The sequence below is a fragment of the Pongo abelii genome, chromosome 1, assembly GCF_028885655.2.
Source record: "Pongo abelii isolate AG06213 chromosome 1, NHGRI_mPonAbe1-v2.0_pri, whole genome shotgun sequence".
NCBI classification, from domain to species: Eukaryota; Metazoa; Chordata; class Mammalia; order Primates; family Hominidae; genus Pongo; species Pongo abelii.
The window spans coordinates 124,367,782-124,395,188 of record NC_071985.2 but is presented as its reverse complement, the minus strand read 5'-3'; the positions used below and the strand labels follow the sequence as shown (position 1 = coordinate 124,395,188).

The 27,407-nt window shown below is 36.3% G+C and overlaps 1 protein-coding gene across 3 annotated transcripts in view; it reads right to left on the bottom strand.

The window, feature by feature from the left end:
* Nucleotides 1-713: 713 nt before the first annotated feature.
* Nucleotides 714-27,407, bottom strand: part of LOC100439522 (mitochondrial adenyl nucleotide antiporter SLC25A24-like) — a 74,013-nt gene continuing 47,319 nt past the window's right edge. For 2 of the 3 annotated variants that reach the window (XM_024254784.2, XM_054530480.1), the window contains 5 exons: nucleotides 25,133-25,285; nucleotides 8,070-8,177; nucleotides 5,509-5,676; nucleotides 2,665-2,815; nucleotides 714-1,590 (listed from right to left, as the gene is read on the bottom strand). In XM_024254784.2, the coding sequence (XP_024110552.2) occupies nucleotides 1,412-1,590; nucleotides 2,665-2,815; nucleotides 5,509-5,676; nucleotides 8,070-8,177; nucleotides 25,133-25,285 (759 nt within the window). In that variant the 3' untranslated portion in view covers nucleotides 714-1,411. The remainder of the gene's footprint in view (nucleotides 1,591-2,664; nucleotides 2,816-5,508; nucleotides 5,677-8,069; nucleotides 8,178-25,132; nucleotides 25,286-27,407) is intronic. The other variant, XM_054530481.1, reaches the window with a different exon arrangement.

Sequence of the window (27,407 nt, the reverse complement as noted above, 5' to 3'; positions counted from 1 at the left end):
TTCAAGTTGTTTCATCAACTTGGAATGCTTTTTAAAACAAGTACCGCCATCACTCAAATTTCTTACACACCCATTCCCCAAGGGTTCACATAAGATTTACCTTTCTCTCTTCTGTTGATCTGTGGCTTAATTTAGCTCAAGTTTCACAATTCTTTCTACTCTCCTACTTTAGGTCTCAGCTCCTCTCCCCTTGTATGCAAGGTTCCCAACTCTTTCCACCTTAACTGGGATGGGCCTGAGTAAAATATTCCTCAAAAGTATCTTCTCTTTGTTCTAATTCCACATCAGTCTTCTTATTACCTATTAGGTTTCCAAGTGGTTTGACACTAGGAAACAGTGTGCCTTGGAGAAGGGATGAAAGTTCTTTGGTTAATGGAAAGTATTAAACACCACTATAAATTAATGGGTTTGCTTTGTGATCTATATCTCAATCCTGTGAGCAATTTTTGTTAATCTAGCACCAAAAAACTGATCATTTTAAGGAAATTAATAAGGTCAAACTTTTGGACCATCAAGGCTAAAAAATCAAAGCCTGGACTTTAGTCAGTTGAGCCAGGCGTCCTTCATTTGAGGCCTGTTAGTGTCCAATCAGCCCATTACCACTGTCTCTCCACTAATTTATTTAATCCCAGGAAAGAACATAATTTTTTTTTATAAAAGTGAAGAGAAGATATTTAGGGCATCAAAGTTGAAGTAAGAATTGCTTCAACAACTATGAGATAATGGATTTAATATATAAAATTCTTCCATTCAAATGTGTTCAACCAGAAGATAAATAAAATTTGTCCAGTGTTGGATTTGTTATCAATGCCAACTTCCTTATATAAGCTGAAAATATGAAGAATTAAAATGAACCAACAGTGTTCACATTTACAAATAAAAAGGCCCAGAGATGTAAGAAAGATGTTGTCATTATTCCATCTAAAATGTGATAGAAGGAATTAGAAACCAATTTTCCATTTTGCTTAAGTAAAAGAAACAGACTCCAAATTATTTGCTATAACATCAATTTTAAATGCACTGATTTTTCTTTTAGTGTATAAAGCATTTTCAAGCTCAGCTTTTTTAAAATAAGTTTTCAAATATAAAAACATTTTCAAAGATAAACTCCTGTAACTGACCAAATGTTTTATGTTACATTCAAATCAAATCAAGAACAAATTTTAAGTTAGGATTCAAGGGAGAGTAGTAGAAAATGTAAATAGTATTCTTTGGATATTAAAGATTTTAAATTATTAAAGAACTTTATAAAAATTAGTATTTAATTTATGTATTTTGTAATAATGAAAAAATATTTTAACAATTATCTGACATTTCTTTCCTCTAAGGAAAAGATAACATCTCTTTATAACCCAGGTATTATCTTACAATTAAGTGATTATGGCAATGACAACAATTTTATATATCACTTCTAGGTTAATCCAAAAAGTGGCTTCACTTTTTCATAGGCCACACAGCCAACGCCTACTGCAGGAAGCAACTTTATGATGTTTGGGGTGAAACCCCTGTAAAATCCCAATTTTCCTTCTTTGGTATATATTTCTTGAATGAGCTGAATCATAGAAGTTGTTTTTCCTTTTTCCATTAGGGCTATAAATTGGAAAAAAAAAGTATAATTCAATATTTAATATTTATAAATTAAGAAAATCCAATGATAAATGAGAATTTACAGAGATTGAAATTACTTCAGAATATACCCCTCTCCCTACCTGTAGAATGTCTTGTGCTGTTCAATATGGTACCCACTGGACACATGTGGCTATTTAAATTTAAATTAATTAAAATTAAATAAAACTAAGAATTCATTGCCTCAGTTGCACTGGTAACAATCCCAAGTATTCACTTGGGAATAGTGACTATCATACTGAATAGTATAGATATAAAATATTTCCATCATCACAGAAAGTTCTATTAAACAACACTTGAAAGTCTTTCACGAGGGACCTCAAAGGAGTATTTGGAATTGAATTTTACACAAATAGTTAGAGAGAGGAAAGGATGGGTGATGGGATGGATAGAGAGATTCTCCACCTGGAGAATGTAAATTAAAACCAAAAATCTAACTAAAAAGACAAGAAGAAAGAGAATGTAAAATAATATCACTTAACACATGACCTTTAAACAGTTTAGTCAAGAAGATAACAATAGGATTGTCTGGGGTTTTTTTCCTTCTTGAAAAGTGATAAAGATATTTTCTTAAAAACTAAATTCCTAACATTTCACTGAGACAAAACGGATATCCTCCCTTTTCTTAATATCTCTTCCTTAAGTAAATTGGAAAAAAAATTGAGTTCAATTCCACAAATGTATTAAGTTCCAGTTGCAGAATATGACAATAATAGCAGAATTGGTAAAATTACACGATCATATGGAATAACTCTTTATTTGAAAAAAGCATAATCTTTTCTATTGTTCTGCATGGTACTTTCTAATTGTAAACTCCTTAAAGAGATCATTAGTAACTGAGGAAAATGTGGAGAGTTCCAAACAATACTTTGAGAGGAAATAAAATCTAAAATGCACAAAAAGCTTTAGTCAGTAAAATAATAAATTCAGGATTCTTGCTTATCAATTCTACAGTTTTTGTTTTTGAAGTCATTAATTTATACTCATTTAAAACATAATTTTAAACTTATTATTCATTCATTTAAAAAAAAAACTCACCTGAAGCCTGCATGCGAGTTCTAATAAGGTTCACAGGGAAACTGGCTAACTGACCACAAGTATTAGACAACGTACTACATCCCACCAAAATCATTATCCCAGGATTCACAGAGTTTCCTGCATAATTTTCTAGCCAATAATTCTTCAAAATCTGGCAGAGAAGAGAGTAGTAAATATATTACTGCGCAAATACTATGAAATAGAAAACAAAACCTACTACTATGCAACTCTAAGTGGAATAAAGTTTTAGTAAGGTGTGGGCTATCCCTGTAGTTTTTTTTTTTTTTTCTTTTGTGAAACAGAGTCTTGCTCTGTCGCCCAGGCTGGAGTGCAGTGGCACAATCTCAGCTCCGCCTCCCGGGTTCAGGCCATTCTCCTGCCTCAGCCTCCTGAGTAGCTGAGACTACAGGCGCCCGCCACCATGCCCAGCTAAATATTTTGTATTTTTAGTAGAGACGGGGTTTCACCGTGTTAGCCAGGATGGTCTCGATCTCCTGACCTTGTGATCCGCTTGCCTCAGCCTCCCAAAGTGCTGAGATTACAGGCGTGAGCCACCGCATCCGGTGGCTCTATTCCTGTAGTCTTATCAGGGACAGGGTGCACTAATGTTTTCAAACCAACATATTCATTCAGCCTCAGTTTGAGTTCCCCTGTGTTTTGTTTTGGGTTTTGGTGGGTTTTTTTGTTGTTTGTTTGTTTGTTTTTGTTTTTTTTTTTTGGGTTTGCTTTGCTTGTTCTTTGGTTTGTAATTCTATTCAAACAAAAACCTGGAGATTCTCACAGTGATCAACAGAATATTGTAGAGAGGAAGACCGCACAATCCACTCTAGGTTAACAAAATCACACTTTCTCAATTTTAAGAGTCCTCTTTCCCTATTTTCTTTTCCTTAAATAAAAGTGACTGGAAGAAATCAAGAAATATTGAGTTTAAAACATCACTAAGTGCTTCCAGAACTGTTTATTTATTAAAGGACAGCAACTTTACCATTATGCACTGCAATGATTACTATAAAATGTATAATTTGATGCTTTTGAAAAAAAAATTTTGAAATGTCTTTACTCAGTATGCATTTATTACAGTCATGTAACAATACAAAGAGAAATGTGTAATGGCATCTGGCAAATGTGTAAAGCAGAAGATACTGAACTGTAGAAATCAAAGAATGAAGACAGCCCAACACAAACAGCAGCAACAAATTTATTGTAATAAGATCATAGATGCAAGAAAACAAAAAGAAAAATAAATGCATGCTATAATATTCAATACTTTAAACATCTACGAAAATATGTGTACTTTTAAAAGTGCTAAAGGAAGTTATCTGTCTTTCACACGATGATGACACTACTTGCCAAAAATACCACTGGGCTTGTATCTAGAGAACTGTCCTTCCTCCATTGAGAATGAATTTATTCTAATCACACACCTTCACCTGGTTCTTATGACAAAATGGTATATATATTGCTAAGATGCTCTTCCTGAAACAGATGTATGGCCATAGAAATGAAATGATCAGCTGAAAGGGGAGTAAGCTGGCATCTTGCCTCTGCATTACACTATCAGCTTTTTTGTCCTATCTCCATCCTGCCTTTATTCCTCAAGACTCAATTACTCCTGTCCTCCATTCTCATTTTTACAACTCTGTGATAATATATCAGCTTTCACAATCTTACTTACACAACAGATTTTTCTGGGCAGTTAAAAAACCTGAATCCTAGGCCTCTCCTCAGGATAATTTAAAAAAATTTTTAAATTTATTTATTTTGAGACCAAGTTATGAGACTGGCCAATTTTTGTATTTTTGGTCAAGATGGGATTTCACTATGTTCTCAAGGTTGGTCTCAAACTCCTGGGCACAAGGGATCCAACCCCTCAGCCTCCCGAAGTGGTGGAATTACAGGCCTGAGCCACCGCACTCCACCTCCTTGGGATAATTAAATGAGAATATCTCATGATGAGGCCCAAGAATCCTATTTTTTTTCTTTTTTTTAATTTATTTTTTAAAATTTATTATTATTATACTTTAGGTTTTAGGGTACATGTGCGCAATGTGCAGGTTAGTTACATATGTATACATGTGCCATGCTGGTGCACTGCACCCACTAACTCGTCATCTAGCATTAGGTATATCTCCCAATGCTATCCCTCACCCCTCCCCCCACCCACAACAGTCCCCAGAGTGTGATGATCCCCTTCCTGTGTCCATGTGTTCTCATTGTTCAGTTCCCACCTATGAGTGAGAATATGTGGTGTTTGGTTTTTTGTTCTTGCGATAGTTTACTGAGAATGATGATTTCCAATTTCATCCATGTCCCTACAAAGGACATGAACTCATCATTTTTTATGGCTGAATAGTATTCCATGGTGTATATGTGCCACATTTTCTTAATCCAGTCTATCATTGTTGGACATTTGGGTTGGTTCCAAGTCTTTGCTATTGTGAATAACGCCGCAATAAACATACGTGTGCATGTGTCTTTATAGCAGCATGATTTATAGTCCTTTGGGTATATACTCAGTAATGGGATGGCTAAGAATCCTATTTTTAAAAGATCCATATGTATGTGATTCTGATATGCATCCAGGATTGAGAACCACTGTTTTATCAGAACTTAAAATTATTATTACCAAAAACTGATTCACGAAAAAACACCAAATAAAAAATTATTACTAGAATACCAGATATGTAACATATAAAATGAAAAATCAAATAAAACCATTCAATTCACTCTTTGTCAGCAGCTGTTTTAATGAAAAGTCATTTATAACCATATTTCTACAATAAAAATTGTTGTTCCATATTTTCAAATCTAACATATAATGTCATATTATGAGAATAAACTCACCTCATAAACAGCAAGATCTATGCCTGCATAAGGCACAATGCCTAGCAAGTTAGGAGTATAACCTTTGAAAAAGGATCTGACACCTTCTTGTTTTAGAAGCTTCTTGCCACAATCAATAATCCCTGAATACTCTCCAGTTTTACCTATAGCCAGTCTGGTCTTTAGTACCTAAATGTAAAAGAATATAATAAAGATATATTGATCAGATTCACCCATCTTATCTAGCAATCCAGGGATTTGCATTATCTCATGATTTTTATAAATCAGAGAAATCATAAAAGAAAGCAATCGTAAACATGATTGTAACTTCTCAATAACTGGCTCTTACTTATGAACAACTGATACAGTACAGAGATATTTTAAAATTATTCAAGCAGGAAAATAAAATCAATCCCGGTGCCTTTGAGTGATATATCCATGCAAATTCCTTTAATGTGCTGAAAGGCAACATGTTCTGAAATAAATTCATTATTGCTTCAGAATAAAGAAAACAGCCAAAATTCAAGGTAAAACATATATGGTCATGTTAAAATAAAGAACCGGTATGAATAAAACATTCTACATATGCTTAAAGTACATACTCTGGTAACTATTGTAACAGTGAGGCCCATAAACTGCAATTTTATATGAGTTGGGCTCATTCTGTGCTCATAAAGTATTGATATCCCAGAAGCTATAAGGACAATAGTAGGCCCAGGTAGGCTGTATATGATCAATATTCCTATGCACAAGTTAATTCTCCTGATAGAGTCTCACTCCTTGTCATCTTAATTCTATTAATTTAAAGGTGCTTTATACATGCTTGGAGAAATGGCTCTCTAAAACAGCCAAGACATGTACCCCTTGTATCTAAAATAAAAGCTCAAATTTTTTTTAAGTATAAACCTTGTCTTGATTGAGAAAACTGTGTATCTTGATGGGGCTGCCTCAGAGTGGTCAGTAGGAAGCCTTTTGTTTTATGGACTTCTCTGCAGAACTAGACACTTTAGGTAGTCCCATTTTTAAAACTCTATCGTCTCCAGGGCAGTGCACTCTCCTCTTACCCAAGTAAATCTTTTCTGTCTGCTTCACTGGCATGTTTTTCTCCTCTCACTCCCTAAATTAAGGCCTTCTCAAAAGTCTTCTTCTCAGCATTTTTTAAAACATTACTTTTTTCATAGGCAATCTCCTGGCCTCAAATAACACCTCTCTCAGGTGACACACCAACACTTGAAATCTTAAGTCTCAGTATCACATTTGCAATGGCCTACTGAAAATCATAACTTGGTGATCCTATCAACAGCTCCATTTAAATATGCGTAAATCTGAACTCATCACCTCTCTTGAGTCTGGCTCACTTCCTCCCGTTCTCTATCTGTTTTCAAGATGTAACTCAGATGCAACTCTCCTAAACACTCAGACACAGGACCCAAATAGAACTTTGCCCTCTTCCTTTCCCCTGCTTTCCACTTTTCGAGTTGACAGTTCTCAAGACAGCTCTATCATGAGTTAATTTCCCCTAGTCACTATCCTATTTCGAACTCTTATTATCAGTTCCCTGAATGATGGTAGTATCTTGCGTCTGGTCTTCCCATCTTTCTAGTGTTTTTCACTGTGTTGCCCAGGCTGGAGTACAATGGTGCAATCACGGTTCACTGCAACCTTCACCTCCTGACAGAGGAGTGATCCTCCCACCTCAGCCTTCTGAGTAGCTGGTGCTACAGGCACACTCCATCACACCTGGCTAATTTTTGTATTTTTTATAGAGATGAGGTTTCACCATGTTGCCCAGGCTGGTCTCGAACTCCTGGGCTCACACAGTCCACCTGCCTCACCCTCACAAAGTGCTGGGATTACAGGCACAAGCCACCACACCCAGCCTCTATTCATGTCTTTCATGAGATCCCCAGCTTGAAATAATTTCTCCCCTTCTCAATTTCCATAGCACTTTATATTGATCTTTCTATAATTTATAATTTTTATTTTAGATTATTATTGATGTGCATGTTTTATTTCCCCTTCTAGACTACAAGCTACATGGCCAAAAATCCCTGTATGACTCTTCTTTGGATCCTGCATAGCATCTAGCAAAATACCTTAAACTTAGTAGGTGTACAATACAAATTTACCCACTGAATGAATAAGTGATTCTATCAATCAATCAATCAATCAATCAACAAAATTTTTTATCTTCTTGGTTCATATACAATAATACCTGTGTCCTAAACAACAACAACAAAATCTACTGAGGCTAACTGACTTTTTTTTTTTTTTTTTTTTTACAGACATGCACCACCATGCCCGGCTAATTTTTGTGTTTTTAGTAGAGATGGGGTTTCACCATGTTGCCCAGGCTGGTCTCAAACTCCTGAATCAGGTGATCCACCCACCTTGGCCTCCCAAAGTGCTGGGATTATAGGCGTGAGCTACAGTGCCTGACCGCCAACTCACTCTTGATATGAGATTTTAATCCTATGGCTATAAAGCTGCATATTGTACAAAATACTTATCTGAGATTCATTTATGAAAAGTTATAATTTGCATTAAAAGTATGACTTTAGTTAAAATTTTGTAATACATACCTCCATGGGGTAAATACAGGTCTGGGCAGTTACACCAGCCAATGAGCCAGATATAAATCTTTCAAGAATTCCTAAATGAACACCATCAAAACTAAGCAATTTCTTATACTGTATAAAAATATTGAAATGTATAATATTAGTGAAACAAGATATACATTGTTTCTATATTTATAACATTAATTAGTAGTATAAAATTATATTTAAAAGTATACTAGATACCCATATTAGCACAACCTAGTAGAATTCCTTTCATTTTTATGCAATTGATTATCTAAGATAATAAGTAAAGCCCTTTCATTTAGTCTCTTCCTTTTTTTTGTAGAATAAGTTGACAATATTAAATCACTTTATGCATATTTATGAATGTGCTATTTCATAAGAGGCATATAAATGACACAAATGAGACAGAGATCATATCTTTTACCTCTTTTCAGCACCACACTTTACATATAGAAGGCACTCAATATTGTTCGATTGCTGGATAGTCAAGAATAGTAACTTAATGTGAGAGGCTTTTTATTTTTATTTTTACAAGAAATGCTTTACTCCTTAGCCTAAGTAATAGCTAGTATATCACAAGAACACATGTGGAAAAAAAGAGAATGTAAATCTAACCCTTTAGATCAGGCTTCACAGGAACTAAAGTCAACTTTCATGGAGATTAAAACTGGAAAACCATTTAGAATTCAAGATAGCTCTAGTAAGCACATTCTTTATAATGAATAGTAGATATAGTATTCCTTTTATTCATTTATATTTCTTCCTTTTACTAACAGGGCTGACTCAGCTACAGATTACATTTCCTTTTTCTCCTTCTTAGATAGGTTATGTGGCTAAGTGTCTAATTTTGGCTAATGAGCTATGAGGGGAAGTTGCATATACAAATTCTGAGACATCACCTTAAAGACACTTGTCTTTCCTCTACCTAGGAAATGGCAAAGACAGGTACAACCTTTGAAGCCAATTGTATTGAAAATGGCAGAGCTGTAATGTTAACCCTGTATCACTCGCCTCTATCTTATTGAAGTTACTGTATTTTGGAATCTCTTTGTTACAATAGCTTAGAATAAACCCTAACAAGTATAGAAATTTGTTCCTGGATATAGGGTGCTGCCATAACTGAAACCTAAAATATGTGGCACTTGCTTTATTGTTAGGACAGGACACAGATATTACAGGCTAAGAAGGTGATGACCTTTTTGATGTTTTATGGAAATGCTTGACTGAAATGCCTCCTGTGATAACTTTGAAGGTAGACTGTGAGCCTGAAGTTCTAGGAAAACTCATTGTAAAATCTCAGAATGTTGTTAGTGTTGTTTGCTCCTTGCTGCTTTAAGGAAGATCTATGAGACAATGCTAAAGCATTGCTCTAATTTATGCCTCAAGGCCTTCTCCAAAGCCACTTTACAAGCAGAAGTGGGAGGAATAGAGCTCTGCTAAGGGAGCTTTCTTTGCCTGGATTGAGAGTCAAGAAACATGGCACTTCAGATTTGAAAGGCACCTGCTTCTGTATCCCAACAGAAGAAAATAAGATTATACTAAAGAGCTTGGCTATCTGCAAAAATCAGATGATACTAAAGAGCTTGGCTATCTGCAAAAATCAGATGTTGCTATAATAGTCTCAAAGATCACTGATCACAGATCACTGTAACAGACATAATACTAATAGACTCTTGCAGGACAAGTCCTTTGATGACCTTGACAACCAAGCGCTTCCCTTTCTTGCTTGTAGTTCTCAAGAATAACTGTAGAATGTGCTGGAAATGCAACATCCTGAGATAGGGGAAACTGGCCAGACTAGCCTGGGCTCAGTCACCAAGCCTCCTAAAACAGGATATTCTACAGCACTAGCCCACATGCCAAGTTGCCGCTGAGTATAAAACCAAGAGCTGAGTGCCTTTCAGAGTCTCTCAGCTGCAGTGTAACATGGGACACATGTAGACAAGACTCCATCCACCCTGGATGGACTTCCTGAGCTTTGGGGGACTGGCTTGCCATGAATTCTACGCTACTGTTGGCCCTTGCTGCCTATCTATGAGTAATAAAGTTCCTTTGCTTAACTTATTGTGTGAGTGTTCTGTCTCACCAGAACCATGCAAGTGGTAGGGTAAACAATGCACAGTGAACCTGCTTCACAACCCTGAGACAAGGCATTGGAGGTGATGCTAGAACATACTGGTAGGGGACTGAGGATGTGAGAAGGGAATAGTGAAAGCTGATAAAGTATGTGTTACTAAGCAAGCTGCCATGATATGCAACTGGGGCTTAATCTTGTTAAGAACTTCTGGGAAATAATGTAGACCATAGACTTCAGAATTATCCTACCCAAGTGAACAAGGGCATTAGGGTATTTATCTACTAATGCCCATCACTTATTAGTGAAGGCTGCTCCCAGGGGCCTTCATTCCCTATCATTTCCAGCCTGCCATTTCCAGAAACAGAACAGGCTCCAGAGGCCAGAGGAAGACCCTAGGCAAATAGATTTTAGATGCTGGAAGGTAAAAGTCAGGTCACCTCTCACTGATATGGTAAAGCCCAAGGATACATAGGTGAGCACTTATATATATGATATTTTACTGCATAGTAGTAACAGTGAATGGGGTAATGATAGCAAACAAAAAGAGAGAAGAACAAAGCAACTGAAAGTTCAGATTACTCAGGGATAAAAGCTCATGTTACCCACCAAACAAAAAACTAGCCAAAGTTCTGGCCAAATGAGATAACAAATATCAAGTACAGCTTTGAGAACAGTTACAATAGTATTGGTTATAATTCCCTCCTGTTGGGTAGAGGAAACAGCATATGAGAAGGACCTGAAATAAAAAGGAGCACAGTGTACTAGAATAAGTGAAAAAAAAGCCAGTTTGGCTGCAAAGAAGAATGAAACTGAAGAAGAGGGTAGAGGCCAAGTCATTTTGCATCTTGCTAGTTAAAATAAGGATTTTAGATGTTGCAATTAAGAGAAATGAGTGACCACTGGAGGGTTTTAAGGTAGAGAGATGACATAACCAGATTTATCTTTTTAAGAGACTACTCTGGTAGCAGTGTGAAAAATGGATTGGAGATATGAAGATACCAGTTGGGAGTCTATGGCAGTAGTCCAGGCAAAAGATGACTGGCCAGCAATACTGATTAAGAGATAAGAAATAATAGATTTCTGCATGTGTTAGCAAGATGGTGGAATAAAAGGTCTCAACATTAGTCCCCCACAAAAACAATGTTTAAACTACCTACCGATGAAAATAGCTTTGAGAGAGCTCCAGAGTACAATAAAGGAGCTGCAACAACCCAATGGAGCACAAAGCTGAGACTGACCACAAAGGAAAACACAAGAAGCATTTTACCTTTGTCACCCTAGCTCTCAATCCTGTCCAGCTCTGCACCAAGAGAGATCTCCTAGGTCATAAATGCCCTCTGCACCAAGAGAGATCTCCTAGGTCATAACTGCCCTCTGGTGGGAGGAAACAAGAGCAGAAAGACCCCAGCAGCCTTCACCACCAACGACTACCACAGCCTTTGCCAGTGTTGCCCTCAGCTGACAGCTGACTGAAGTACACACTTCTGTGCCCCACAACCAGAAAGTGCTGCCACTGTGCCCTGTCCAGGCCAGAGCCATGTACTATCCAGCACCTCCACACACATACCCCCAGACCCCAGCTCTGCAACTGTTCCACTCATGCCTGCATTCCAAACATTAGCACCACCACTGCCCCACACATACTTGTGCCTCAGACTCTGATAACACACAGACAGTTTGGGTGTTCTATACTCCAGATCTAGGCACCACTGCCACTCTGTGTGTCCCGGACAATGGCACCACCACCACTATGAGTACCCTTGTATCCCAGACCCTAGTACAAAGAGGGATCCTCTCAACCACAACTTCTCCCCGTGAGTGAAAAGGAGAGAAGGGCATGCCAGCAGCCTTCACCACAGAGGACCTAATCAGCCCTCACTGTCACCACAGGCACCTTTAACCTTGGTCGCCAGGGACCACTGCAGTCTTTGCTGATGTGGACCTAAGCTGATGGAGATGCCTGCAGTCTATGCTGCTATACTTCCCCTTTAACCAGAGCTGCCACACTCCAGCCATCCACACCCTCACACCCACCTGCAGGTGATGGTTTTCCCCCACCAAAGCCAGTCTGTAAAGCCTAGAAAAAGTAACTCTTCGTTCGAATGTTTAAATGCAAACACAAAGTTACAAAGAACACAGGAAAAAATCATGGAAACTTTTCATCACCAAAAGAATATAATAATTTTCTAGTAACTGGACCCAAAGAAATGGAGATCTACAAATTGCCTGACAAATAACCCAAAGTAATTGTTTTAAAGAAGTTCAGCAAGCTAGAGAAACATATGTCAACCTGAAGACAGGTCATTTGAAATTATCCAGAAGAGAAAAAAGAAAAAAGAATGAAAAAATAAATTCTATGGAATTTATGGGACACCATCAAGCAAATCAATATATGCATTATGGAAGTTCCAGAAGGAGAAGAGAGATAAAAGGGGAGAAGAGAGATAAAAGGGAAGCAGAGAGCTTATTTAAAGAAACAATGGCTGAAAACTTGCCAAATCTTGAAAGGGAAATGGACATCCAGGTTCATGAAACTCAAAGATTCCCCAAACAGGATCAACCCAAATAGGAATACACTAAGACACTTTATGATCAAATTAAATTGCCAAGGTGAAAAACAAAGAGAATTCTGAAAGCAGTAAAAGAAAAGTGACTCATCATATATAAGGTGACCCTTATAAAACTATTAGTTAACTTCTCAGCTAAAAGATGTATAACAGCAGAGTGTGGAATGATACAGTCAAAGCACTAAAGAAGAAAAACTCTGCCAACCAATAATACTATACATGGAAAAATTACACTTTAAAATGAAAGAGAGACAAAATATTTCCCAGGCAAACAAAAACTGAGGGAGTTTGTCAACACTATACCTGTTGTACATAAATGCTTAAGAGAATTCCTCAAATTGAAAAGAAAATATGCCAAACAGCAATGCAAAAACATGTATAACAATAAATCTCACCGGAAAAGGTAAATACATAGACAAATATGTATTAATGTAACATTGTAATAGGGATGCACAAATTACTTTAAGTGTAATATGAAAGTTAAAATATAAAAATCTGTTAGCAAAATAAACTATCAACCAATCAACAATGGATCAACAGAGTAAACAAACAACCTACAGAATGGGAAAAAATTTTTGCAAACTACGCATCTGACAAAGGTCTAATATCCAGCATCTATAAGGAACTAAACAAATTTACAAGAAAAAAAAAACAAACAACCCCATAAAAAAGTGGGCAAAGGACATGAACAGATACTTCTCAAAAGAAGATATACATGTGGCCAACAAGCATATGAAAAAAAAAAACTCAACATTATTCATCACTAGAGAAATGAGCAAAACACAATGAGATACCATCTCACACCAGTCAGAATGACTATTATTAAAAAGTCAAAAAATAACAGATGCTGGCAAGATTGTGGAGAAAAAGGAACACTTATACACTGTGGGTAGGAGTGTAAAGTAGCTCAAGCATTGTGGAAGACAGTGTGGTGATTCCTCAAGACCTAAAGATAGAAATGCCATTTGACCCAGCAATCCCATTACCGGGTATATACCTAAGGGAATATAAATCATTCTGTTATGAAGACACATGCACACATATGTTCATGGCAGCACTATTCACAATAGTAAAGACATGGAATCAACCTAAATCCCCATCAATGATAGACTGCATAAACAAAATGTGGTACATATACACCCTGGAATACTATGCAGCCATAAAAAAGAATGAGATCATGTCCTTTTCAGGAACATGGATGGAGGTGGAGGACATTATCCTTAGGAAACTAATGTAGGAACAGAAAACCAAATATTACATGTTCTCACTTATAAGTGGGAGCTAAATGATGAGAACACATGGAAACATAGAGGGGAACCACACACACTGAGGCCTATTAGAAGGTAGAAGGGAGGCGGGAGAGAATCAGAAAAAATAACTAAGGGACACCAGGCTTAATACCTGGGTGATGAAATAATCTGCACAACAAGCCCCCATGACACACATTTACCTATGTAACAAACCTGCACATGTGCCCCTGAAGGTAAATGTTCAAAAAAAATAGAAAATAAAAACTTTTTAAAAATTAAAAAAGTTGTTAATGAATATACAATACAAAAAGTATCAAACTCTGATTATAAGAACACAGAATGAGAGAGAGAAGTAAAGTGTAGAGTTTTTGTATGTGACTGAAGTTAAGTTGTATCAACTTAAAATAGATTATTACAATTACAAATATTTTATGCGTCTCAAAGTAACCACAAAAGAAAAACTCTGATACACAAAAGATAAAGTGAAAAGAATTAAAGCAAATCATTGCAAAAAAAAATCATAAAATAACCAAGAAAGACAGGAAAAGAAGAAAACAACTGCAAAACAGACAGAAAACAATTAACAAGATGGCAGTAGTAAGTTTTTACCTATTAATAATCACTTTAAAGGTAAATGCATTAAACTCACCAATCAAGAAACATACAGTGGCTGAATGGATACAAGAGACCCACTTTATATATATACATATGTTGGATTTCTTTTCTCTTATTTTTGAGATAAGGTCATCTTCCTCTGTCATCCAGGCTGGAGTGCAATGGTATGATCATAGTTCACGGCAGCCTCAAACTCCTGGGCTCAAGTGATCCTCTTCCCTCAGCCTCCCAAGTAGCTAGGACTACAGGAAGGGCTATTTTTTTTCTTTTTGTAGAGATGGGGGTCTCGCTATGTTGTCCAGGATGGTCTTGAACTCCTGGCCTCAAGTGACCCTCCTGCCTCAGTCTCCAAAAGCACTGAGATTACAGGTATGAGCCACCGTGCCTGACCTCACTTTATATTTAAAGACACATATGGAGTGAAAGTGAAGGGATAGAAAAAGTTCATGCAAAAGCAACCAAAAGAAAGCATACATGGCTATACTTAGACAAAATAGACATCTCCAGAGACAAAGAATGACACAATATAATGATAAAAGGAGTGACTGAGCAGGAAGATATAACAAATATAAATATATGCGCACCCAACATCAGAGTTCCTAAATATATAAAGTAAATATTGACAAAACCGAAGGGAAAGATAGCAACACAATAATAGTAGGGAACTTTAATACCCCACTTTCAGTCATGGATAGAACCCCCAGACAGAATATCAATAAAGAAACAGGTGACTTAAACAACAAATAAACCGAATGGACCTAACAACCATATACAGAACTTACCACCCAACAGCAGCAGCAGAATACTCATTCTTGTCAAGCATACATGAAACATTCTCCAGTACAGACCACATGTTAGGTCACAAAACAAGTCTTAACAAATTTAAGAAAACTAAATTCATTCCAAGTATCTTTTATGACCACAATGGAATAACACTGGAAAATAATAAGCAACAAGAAAATGAAAAAATTCACAATATATGCATATTAATCAACATACTCTTGAACAACTAATAAATTGTTTCAAAACCAATTTAAACTCCAATTTCTTTCTTTTTTTTTTTCTTTGAGATGGAGTTTCGCTCTTGTCGCCCAGGCTGGAATGTAGTGGCGTGATCTTGGCTCACGGCACCTCCACCTCCAGGGTTCAAGCGATTCTCCTGCCTCAGCCTCCCACGTAGCTGGGATCAGGCACCCGCCACCATGCCTGGCTAATTTTTTGTATTTTTAGTAGGGACGGGATTTTGCCATGTTGGATAGGCTGATCTCAAACTCCTGACCTCAGGTGATCTGCCCGCCTCAGCCTCCCAAAGTGCTGGGATTGTAGGCGTGAGCCACTGCGACTGGCCAAACCCCAGTTTCTAAAAGGAAACCAAAAGAGAATTTTAAACATATCTTGAAAAAAAAAAAAAAACCTACAAGATATCAAACCTTACAGGATGCAGCAAAAGTAGTACTAAGAGGGAATTTTATAGCAATACATGCCTGGATGCCTGGATTAAAAAAAAAAAAAAAGATCTCAAGTAAGCAACCTAATATGAAGAAACTAGCAAAAGAAAAACAAACTAATCCCAAAATTAACATAAAGAAGGAACTCATAGAGATTAGAGAGTAGAAATAAATCAAATAGAGAATAGAAAGGCAATAAAAGAAGTCAATAAAGCTGAGTTGCTGTTGTTGTAGTTGTTGGTTTTTTGTTTGTTTGTTTTTGAAGATAAACAAAACTGACAAAACCATAGCTAGACTAAGGAAAAAAAGAGAGAAGCCTTAAATAACCAAAATTATAAATATGCCAGGCTTGGTGGCTCACACCTGTACTCCTAGCACTTTGGGAGGCCAAGGTGGGCGGATCACCTGAGGTCAGGAGTTCAAGACCAGCCTGGCCAACATGGTGAAACCCCATCTCTATTAAAAATACAAAAAGTTAGCCAGGCATGGGGGCGGGCACCTGTAATCCCAGCTACTCCAGAGGCTGAGGCAGGAGAATTGCTTGAACTCATGAGGCGGAGGTTGCAGTGAGCCAAGACCATGCCATTGCACTCCAGCCTGGGTGACAGAGCGAGACTCCATCTCAAAAAAAAAAAAAAAAAAATAGTGGCCAGGCGCGGTGGCTCATGCCTGTAATCCCAGCACTTTGGTAGGCTGAGGCGGGCGGATCACGAGATCAGGAGATCGAGACCATCCTGGCTAACACAGTGAAACCCGGTCTCTACTAAAAATACAAAAAAATTAGCCGAGCGTGGTAGCATGAGCCTGTAGTCCCAGCTACACGGGAGGCTGATGGAGGAGAATCACTTGAACTCGGGAGGCAGAGATTGCGGTGAGCCGAGATGGTGCCACCGCACTCCAGCCTGGGTGACAGAGCGAGACTCCGTCTCACAAAAATAATAAAAATAAAAATAAAATAAAATTAGAAATAAAAAGGAGCATTATGTTACAAAAATAAGGTTTATAAGAGACTGATAAGGATTATAAGAATTATATGCCAACAGATTGAATAACTTGAGAGAAACTGATATATTCCTAGGAAAATACAATCTACCAAAACTGAATGAAGAAGAAATAGAAAGCCTGAACATACCAATAACAAAAAGGAGATTGAATCAGTGATCAAAAACTTCCCAACAAAGAAAAGCCAAGGGCCAGATGACTTCATGGACAACTTCTACCAAACATTCAAACAATTAATACCAATCCTTCTCAAACACTTCCAAAAAGTGGAAGAAGAGGGAACACTCCCAAATTTATTTTATGAGGACAGCATCATGCTGATTCTAAACCAGACAAAGATAACACAAAAAAAGAAAACTACAGGCCAATATCCCTAATGAACACAGATACAAAAATCCTTCATAAAGTATTAGCGAACTGAATTCAATAGCACATTAAGAGGATCACACACTATGACCAAGTGGGATTTATCCCTGGGATGCAAAGATGGTTCAGTATACTCAAATCAATCAATGTGATACAACACAATAACAAAATGAAAGAAAAAAAAACACATAATCATCTCAATAGATGCAGAAAGAGCATTATTTAACATTCATTTATAATTAAAATGCTCAGCAAAATAGGCATAGATGGAACTTACCTCAACACAATAAAGTCCATATATTAAAAGTCCACAGCTAACATCATAATAAATGGGAAAAAAATGAAAGCTTTCCCTCTAACATCCAGTATAAGGCAAGGATGCCCACTCTTACTACTTCAACAAAGTACTGAAATCCTAGTTGAAGCAATTAGGCAAGAAAAAGAAAAGACATAACTAAAGAAAGAAGTAAAATTATCTCTGTTTTTGATGACGTGGTCATATATATAGAAAATTTTAAAGACTCATCTCTCCAAAAATGTTGTAATAAACCAATTCAGTAAATTTTCAGGATAGAAAAATCACCATACAAAATTCACTAGTGTTTCTGTACACCAACAATAAACTATCTGGAAAGGAAATTAAGAAAATAATAATCTTTAATCTTTTTTGCCATTCACAATAGCACAAAAGATTAAAATATGTAGGAACAAACTTAAAGAGGTTAAAGACTTGTACACTGAAAATTATAAAACATTGATGAAGGAAATTAAAGAAGACACAGATAAATAGAAAAACATCCATGTCCAACGATTGAAAGAATTAACATTGTTCAAATGTCTATACTACCCAAAGCTATCTACAGATTCAATGCAATCCCCAAAAATTCCAATGTTATTCCTGCCACAGAAATTTAAAAAAATCCTAAAATTCACATTAAACCACAAAAGACCCTGAATAGACAAATCAGTCTTGATCAAGAGGAACAAAGCTGGGAACAAAACCACTTTCCAGTTTCAAAACATACTAATTATAAAGCTATAATAACCAAAGGAGGATGGTAATAAAGACAGACAGCTAGACCAATGGAACAGAAGAGAAAGCCTAGAAATAAACCCATTTATCTACAGTCCTTTGATAAGATGCCAAGCACATGGAATGGGGAAAAGATAGTCTCTTCAATAAACAGTGTTGGAAAAATTGGATATTCACATGTAGAAGAAAGAGACCCTTATGTCACACCATATACAAAAACCAACTAAAAATGGATTAAAAACTTAAACATCAGGCCTAAAACAATACAACTACTAGAAGAAAACATAGGGGAGAAGCTTCTTGACATTCATCTGGGCGATGATTTTTCAGATATGATACCAAAGCATAGGTAGCAAAAGCAAAAATAAACAAGAGCAATTACATCAAACTAAATATCTTCTGCATAGCAAAGGAAATAACTGGCAGAGTGAAAAGGCATCCTACAGAATGGGAGAAAATATTTGCCAATCATATTTCTGATAAGAGTTTAGTATGCAAAATAGATAAGGAACTCACGCAACTCAATAGCAAAAGAAACAAACTGATTGTAAAATAAACAAAGAACTTGAGTAGACGTTTCTTCAAAGAAGACATACAGATGGCCAACAGGTATATGCAAAGCTGCTTAACATCACTGATAATCAGGGAAATGCAAGCCAAAACCACAGAGAAATCACCTCATACCTTTTAGAAGGACTACTATCAGAAAGACAGAAGATAACAAGTGCTGACAAAAAAAAAATGTGAATTAAAAAAAGAATTCTTATACACTCATGATGGGATATAAATTGCTATATCCATATAGAGAACAATATGTAGGTTCCTCAAAAAATTAAAAACAGAACTACCTGATGATCCAGCAATCACACTTCTGGGTGTATATCCAAAGGAAATGAAATCAGTATTTCAAAGGGATAATTGCACTCCCATGTTCATTTCAGCATTATTCACAATAGCCAAGATGTGGAGGCAACCTAAATGCCCATTGATGAATAAATGGTTAAAGAAAATGTGGTATATAATGGAATACTACAACGGAATACATACAACCCATATGATGGACTATTATTTAGTCTTTAAAAAGAAGTAAATCCTGCCACTTACAACAGGGATGAACCTGGAGGACATTACGCTAAGTGAAGTAAACCAGATACAGAAAGACAAATCCTATACAATCTTACTTATATGTGGGATCTAAAATAGTCAAACTCATAGAAGCAGAAAGTAGAATGGTGATTGCAAGGACCTGGGAGGAGGGAGAAATGGGGAGATGTTGGTCAAAGGGTACAAAGTTTCAGTTATTCAAAGTGAATCAATTCTGGAGATTTAATGTGCAACATTGTGAATATGGCTAACAATAATGTATTGTACACTTGAAATTTGCTAAGAGAATAGAACTTAAAGGTTCTCATCACACATTTCCAAAAAGAAGCTGGTAACTATGTGAAATGATGGGTATGTTAATTAGCTTGATTTTGATGATTCCCTCACAATGTATAGGTATATCAAATCATCAAGTTGTATATCTTAAATATACTATTTTTAATTGTCAGTTATACATCAATAAAGCTGTAAGGGTAAAGAACAGGCAAAAAAAGATATAAGAAATAATAATAAAAATAAATAAATAAAAGAAATAATAGCATCCCTTGATGCCAAAGAATTAGGTAGTATTTTTTTAAGCTAAAAGTTTACAAGGAAATTTCTTACCCTTAATGGTGACATTTCTAAAATGTTTTGTGTGAAGAAAAGAGTTAATATAGCAGGACTAAAACTGCTATCTTTAGAAAAGACTGCCTGCAAAGTTGGCCCTTGGCTGGTATTTGGTAACTTAGATTTGGGAAGGGTCCCCATCATTCCCTGATAAGAATGGCTCGCTGTGCCTAAACTTTTTATGCAAGCAATATTACTTGAGCTGAATATCTGCTTTCCTTGTAGGTGTCTGAAATATTGGAACATGCCATGCAGAGGGTACTTATGTGAGCAACCCCAGTGAAACCTTGGGCACTAAGTCTCTAATGGGATAGACATTTCGTGTGTTATTATAACTAATTGCTGGAGGATTTAAGCATGTGGCATGTGACTCTACAGGACACTTGAAAGTTTCCATCTGGTTTCCTTTGGTCTTCACCCTATGCACCTTTTCTCTTTGGCAATTTTGCTTTGTATCCTTTCACTGTAATGAATTATAGCCACAAGTGTGACTATACACTGAGTCCTGTGAGTATTCCTAGCAAATCACTGAAACTGGGGGTGGTTTTGCAGACCCTGACAGTCTAAAATATCTGTTAATTTTTTAGACATTCTAACCATTTTTCCAGCTTAACACATGACAGTTGACATTCACATTTGCCACACATTTCCATGGGTTATGTTTTATGTACAATTCCATGCATGCCAGTATAAGGCCCTCTTTTCTCTCCTAGTTCCAAGTAAGTAAAAGGGCCCATTATGTTAAAAATATAGTCTTGCCTATTACAAAAATAGAAATGTGCATAAATGCTTGTGTCAGATACTGTTCTAGGCACTTTATATACATGTTAATTCTTTTAATTCCCACAACAACCCTAATCATTATTTCTTCTATTTTAAGTTAAGGAACATGTAAGAAAACTGAAGCACACAGAGGTTAAGAAGCTTGCCGTATTTTGCATAGCTAGCAAGTGGTAGAGCTAGGATTAACTTAGAAAGCCTGGTTCCAGTGCCAGACCTTAAGTACTACCCTATAAAATCTCCCTTTTGAGTAAATCACTCATAAACTTTGGTATTTAACTACTATTAATCATAATTTACAACAAATCTCAGATAACCACTTTAAGCCACACTGACATGTCCTACCAGTCTGATTGAGAACCTGTACTCTAACATATTATTAGAAACATTGTCCCAAGGTAGGAGAACTGGGACCAAGGACAGGATTCTAACTCTGACTGTATTGCCAACTAAATGTGTAACTTCAAGTAATTTATCCTCTCTTGCCTCAGCTTTTACATCTATAAAATGATGACACTAGGCTCTTAGTAACACTCAATGATGTGCTGTCACTATTCTGGGAATGATGCTATGGTCCCTATTCTAAACAAGCATACTATTTTTCCGGAAGACGTTGTTTAAAACACAGGTTTTAAAGGAGAGGACACAAACTGGTTAAGTGGCAGAGGCTGCTAGTGGTATCCCAAGAATCAATCTTCCTTTTTTCCTAAGAAACAAAAACTTACAGTTGTACCTATTGTTTCCCAGCTAAAGACTATATAGTTAAATTCCTTTTCAACTAGATGTGTTCATGTGTCCAAGTTTTGGTTAATAATATATAAGCATAAGTATTGTACGTCACTTTGGGGAAGTGTCCTGCATGGAATGGGACATGCCCTTCTTTGCTTCTTCCCCTAGTTGTTGCCTGAAACTTAGATGTCATTGCTGGAGTTCCAGCTTAGAATCATGGAGACAAGGATCATACCCTACAGAGGGTAGACGGTGAGCTGGTTGCAGGTGAGTTTCTTTTCACCTTCAAGGCACTTCCATACCAGTCCTAAATTCCCTATCCCTAGACTTTGTGAGAAAGAAAGAAATTTCTATCTTATTTAAGTCACTATTGTTTGGGGTTTTCTGTCACATGCATCTAAACCTAATTCTAGTTTACTTAAGTGGTACAGGCAATAAATATACTAGGGCAGAAAGAGCAGACACCAAAATAGGTTACTTCTCAGGAAGGGAAAGACTTTAGTTCTTGAAATAACTTAGATATGTAAGAAGGAGAAAAAGGGTAACTCAATTAGAAAGAAAGTGTGAGCAAAATCAAGGAGACAGGAAAAGCACAACTTGTTAAGGTATAACAAAAAGATTCTTTTACTTGAAAAGCAATATTTGTCAAGCAGCAGTACTGGACATGTTAAGTAGGGATAAATTATGGAAAGTTTTAATGCTGGGATAAGAACTTTATAGAGGGTCCAAGAAGTAAAATACAATCTCTATTACAACTTAAAATATTACAACTTATTTTACCTGACCCCACACAACACTCCTCTCATGATAAGGTGCTCTGCTATGGGTTAAGGAAAAAACCTGAGTCCTCAAGAAAAATCTAGGGAAGTGGAAAGTGGGTTAACCAGAGAAGGTAGGGCTTCTAGACAGTAAGGAAACAAATGAGATTATATTAATAAATAAAATTGGGCAGGAGCAACTTCTGTTTTTTGCATCTTATGCGGCATTTCTTTCATTCTTTTTTTCCCCATAAGGTGGCGTGCCCTTGGAAAGCTATCAGGAATCAGGATGGGTCCAAAGGGAGCAGAAGTATGAAATGGGCTACTGCAGTCTGACTCTAGTCAAGTCTGGCACTAAATAGAGAAAAGGGTGTCCTTTGTTGCAGATTTTTGATCCACTCCAGCTCATCAGGGTTGAAGACAAGAAAGAAATTTGAAGCCAAAGTCCTGTTAGTAATAAACAGTACATTCATCTGGAGTGTCCTGTATGCCACCTGTGTATCACCATAAATAGTGAGGATGACATACTGATGATTTAGGGTCCAGGCCATTTTTTTCCATCTGTGCCTTACCTCACAAATAACAACACACATATTCCTAGTAATAATCATGAATACACAAACTGGTATGCTTCTTTTAAACTTTGCAACATAGTTTTCTTTTTCTTTTTTTTTTTTTTTTAAAGAAACAGGGTCTCACTCTGTCACCCAGGATGGATTGCAGCTGCACAATTACAGCCCACTGCAGCCTCAAACTCCTAGGTCCAAGCAATCCTCCCACCTCAGCCTCCCAAGTAGCTGGGAATACAGGAGTGTGCCTCCACATCTGGCTAATTTTATTTTTATTTTTATTTTTTGTAGAGACAAGATCTCACTATGTTGCCTAGGCTGGTCTCGAATTCCTGGGCCCAAGTGATCCTCTCACCTCAGCCTCCCAAAGTGCTGGGATTGTAGATGTGAGCCAATGTGCCCGGCCTAAATTGATATTTGCATTTAGATAAACACTTCTTAAATTTCAACATCTAGTTTTGATAGAATGTAAGGTCTAGAAGGCCAAAGACAGTGTCTATCTTGCTCTTTCATGTATTCCCAGACATAAGACCCAGCTAGCACATGGTAGGCACACAATAAATATTTAAATCTATGAAACTGCCAGAGTTCAAAACCTATTGAAAACAAGATTTTATAGATCTACATACTGCCTGATATCACTTTAAATTCATGACTACCGACTTCAACTGTACCTTCGCTGCCAGAAATCTTATTTTGTTTCCTCAATCCATGTGCTCTCCCACTCTCCTAGAAGACTATTTCATACCTTCTGTTTCTTCAAACATCCAACATGCCCTTGCTTCCCATTTCATGGAAGAAATTGAAGCACTAGGAAAAATGCTTCCACAAACCTGCTACAACTGTGTCCACATAGTAGCACTTCTCCTATAACTATGGATAAAATGCTTCACCAAGGCCAAACCCTTCCATGAGCATTAGCTCCCATCTCCTCTCACTCACTCAAAGATTTAAGGACAATCCCCTACCAACACACCCCTCCTTTCCTGTATTATCACTTGTACCCCCTCTGGTGGATTATTCCCCTAAGCATACAAACATCGCTTCTTCAATTTCTAGAAAAACATTCTCTTAATCCCATACCTCCTCCAGTTACCACTGCATTTCCCTTCTTCTCTTCACAGCAAAACTCCTTGAAAGAGTTGTCAATTTCTATCCTCTGTTTTCCCTATAGCCATTGTCACCACCTGGCATATCACATATTTCACTTCTTTAGTTATTGTCTCCCCCTACCTATATTCTAATACAAATCTGAAAAAGGAAGTCAGGTTTTTGTTTGTTTGTTTGGTTGGTTGGTTGGTTGGCTGGTTTCCTGTTTTATTTGCTATGACATTTCCATCACCTAGAAGAGAATCTGAACACATTAGGTATTCAAGAAAAATTAGTTAATAAAAGAAATACTTGCTGAATGAGTAAGCCAATCCCCATTTAAGTAAGAGATGTATGTTTTTAAGATGTGCATGCATTACAAAATATTAAAGAATGCATCATTCTTTAATATTTTCTTAAAATGTTGAGGTTCTGGTGACCTTATAAACAAGAGTCTACAAAATAAGCACTTTAATGCTATATGCTATAAAAATGTTTAAAGAAAGGAGAATTACTACAAGATTTTACAGTGAAGATGGAAAACTTGAGAGACACACAGAGCACTCTTGGACTCTTATGTGACACTAATATTTTATAATATTTGAAAATAGACATATCTCATCTAAAAGTGAATAATCTAAATGAGCTTAATAAATTTTAAAATTAAATGCATTTTTTCATCTCTTCATCACTTGACTAAATTAAGATGTTGATCCTCTATTCATTAACAAATGAACTGAAATTTCTGTAAAATTTTCAAATTTTTCAAAGAAAAAATCAATGATGAAATGTTTTGTGAAGACTTTCTGAACTGTAACATTGAAATTAAAAGATCTACTAATAGATATCAGTTATGATAATATAGAGTAATTCATGGAACTTCTCTTGTAAACAATAGTAATATGAAAACACAAAAAATCAAATGAGAATACACAAAGTCATTAATATTTACATTGAAACCTACTGCTTGTGCACACTCGTTTTCTCTTTCATGAGAGTCTGAATTTTTGAAAATTAAATTTAAAATCTGATTTTTGTTCAAAATTCTACAGACAAAAATGTTTTACCTGTTCATAGGCCCCAACCTTGAGTGCCGTCTCTGGTGCAATTTTTAAAACATTTACACCATTTCCTCGCCAAAGGGAAAAAATTCCTCCTTCTTTCACCAACTGCTCAAGGCCACTAATCAATCTCATTTTCTTTGACTTTAAACTATGAACCTATAAATAAATAGCACATTTATTTACTTTTCAATTCATTTTACTGGCTTTATGGCATTGGTATTGCTATTGCTAATAAAAAATAAATATATGCATAAATTCATGATTTTCAAGATATTTTTAATTTTCCCTCAGAGACATCTAAAACTAATATATTAATATTTCTTGTCCTGAAATACATACTTTAATTAATCTAACACACCAAAGAAAAAAGGACAACTTAAAAAAATGGAAATAACTTAATTACCAGAGAATTTTAGCATAAACAAGATGCGTTGATGGTACAAATATATTACAAGATTATTAAAGAGTGCATTGAAATATGCAATGAGAAAAGGATAAATGAAAATACATCAAACTTTCAACAGTGGATAGTCCTGGGTGGCAAGGTGTTATGGGTTAATATGTGTCTCCCAAAATTCATATGTTGAAGTCCTAACCCTCATTCCCTCAGAATGTGACCTAGAGATAGGGTCTTTAACAAGTTAAAGTGACATCATTAGGGTGTGCCCTACTCTGACTGGCATCCTTATTAAAGGCAATTTGGACACTGAGACATGACACACACAGAGAGGAAACAATGTGAAGAGACAGAGAAGACCGCCTTCTGCAAGCCAAGGAAAGAGACCTGGAACAGATTATTCTTCACACCCCTCAAAAGGAACCAACCCTACCGACACCTTGATTTTTGACTTCTAGCCTCCAGAACCAAGACAATAAGTTTCTGTTATTTGAGCCAGTCAGTTTACGGAACTTTGTTGTAGCATCCCTAACAACCTCATACATGAGGAGTACAGGTCATTTTAACGTCTTCTTTTATCCTTTTCTGTGTTTTCCCATTTTTCTAGTGTGTTATCTTACAATAAGAAAAAATGCTATTTTTAAGAAAGTAAAGTTAAAACATTAATAAAATGCCTTCCTGTCTATAAAGTAAGAGAAAAATCATAGGAGAACAAAGCAAAATGAACATTCTCTTCTGTGGGTAGAATAAATTTAGAAAACAATTTACTAAAATATTTACAGCCTTAAAAATGTTCATATCATTACTTAAACTAGGAATTTTTTAAACAAGTAATCTTAAATAGGAAAAAGATTAATAAATAATGGTGTTCATCATAAAATTATCAATAATTGCTTTAAAAAAAGGATGATTAAAAACCACCTACGTGTCTATGGATCAGAAAAAGTGATTAAAGTATCAAAAATTCCAACCCAGGGCTCTCTGAATGTAAAGTCTCTGCTCATGAATCATATTAAATTACCTCTGACCACAACACATATGTCTTCCTCTATTTCACAGAATTCTTTTCCAGTTATGTGAAGCTCACACAATAATACCTCTATCAATAGAGTGGACAAGTTTTAATGAATCCATTTCACTATCAAATATAAGGGTAAATGAAAGCTATGAGACCCAATCCAGAACAGCATAAAAGGGCAGCGACTCCTTCCTGCTTTCCATTCCTTCCTTTGCTTCTCATTATAGTACTCTCCTCACCCACTTCTAACTCACTTGTATCTGTCATCTTCCCTCCTCTTTTTTCCCCTATTTTCCTTTTCTTTTTTATGTTTCTGTCTCCCATCCTCTACCTACTCTTCTCTATCCACCTCCCTTACCCCTTTCTCTTTTTTCATTCTTTTCAGGTCTCCCTATTTGCCCCCTCCCTAATCCACTGACTCATTTCCATCCCCTCAGAAAACTGAGTACCCTTACCCTGTGTCCTTACAATAGCCATAAATATAATTTTCTATCTTGCATACGGTGATTATGTGCAATTAATTGACAATTATTGTTTTCAATATTATCATCACCATCACGTAGATATGTTGTTTGTGTCTCTGTAAGGTCCTGGAGTATAAGAAATATGCTTTTTCATCTTTGTATTTCTAGCACCTAGCATATGATGGGCGCACGACAAATACATTGTCTTTATTTTTCCTCTTGGTCCCATTCCCGTGTTTCTCATCTCCCTACATGTCTCCATCTCTGTGTAGCACTGTATCATGTCTGTATCTTTCTCCTTTAAATTTCATTATTTAATTTTCTGACAGGCCCAGTTACTGAGGAAGCTGTTTTATATTTCCACCTGCAACACAGAATTTTCAACTCCTGCTCTTACCT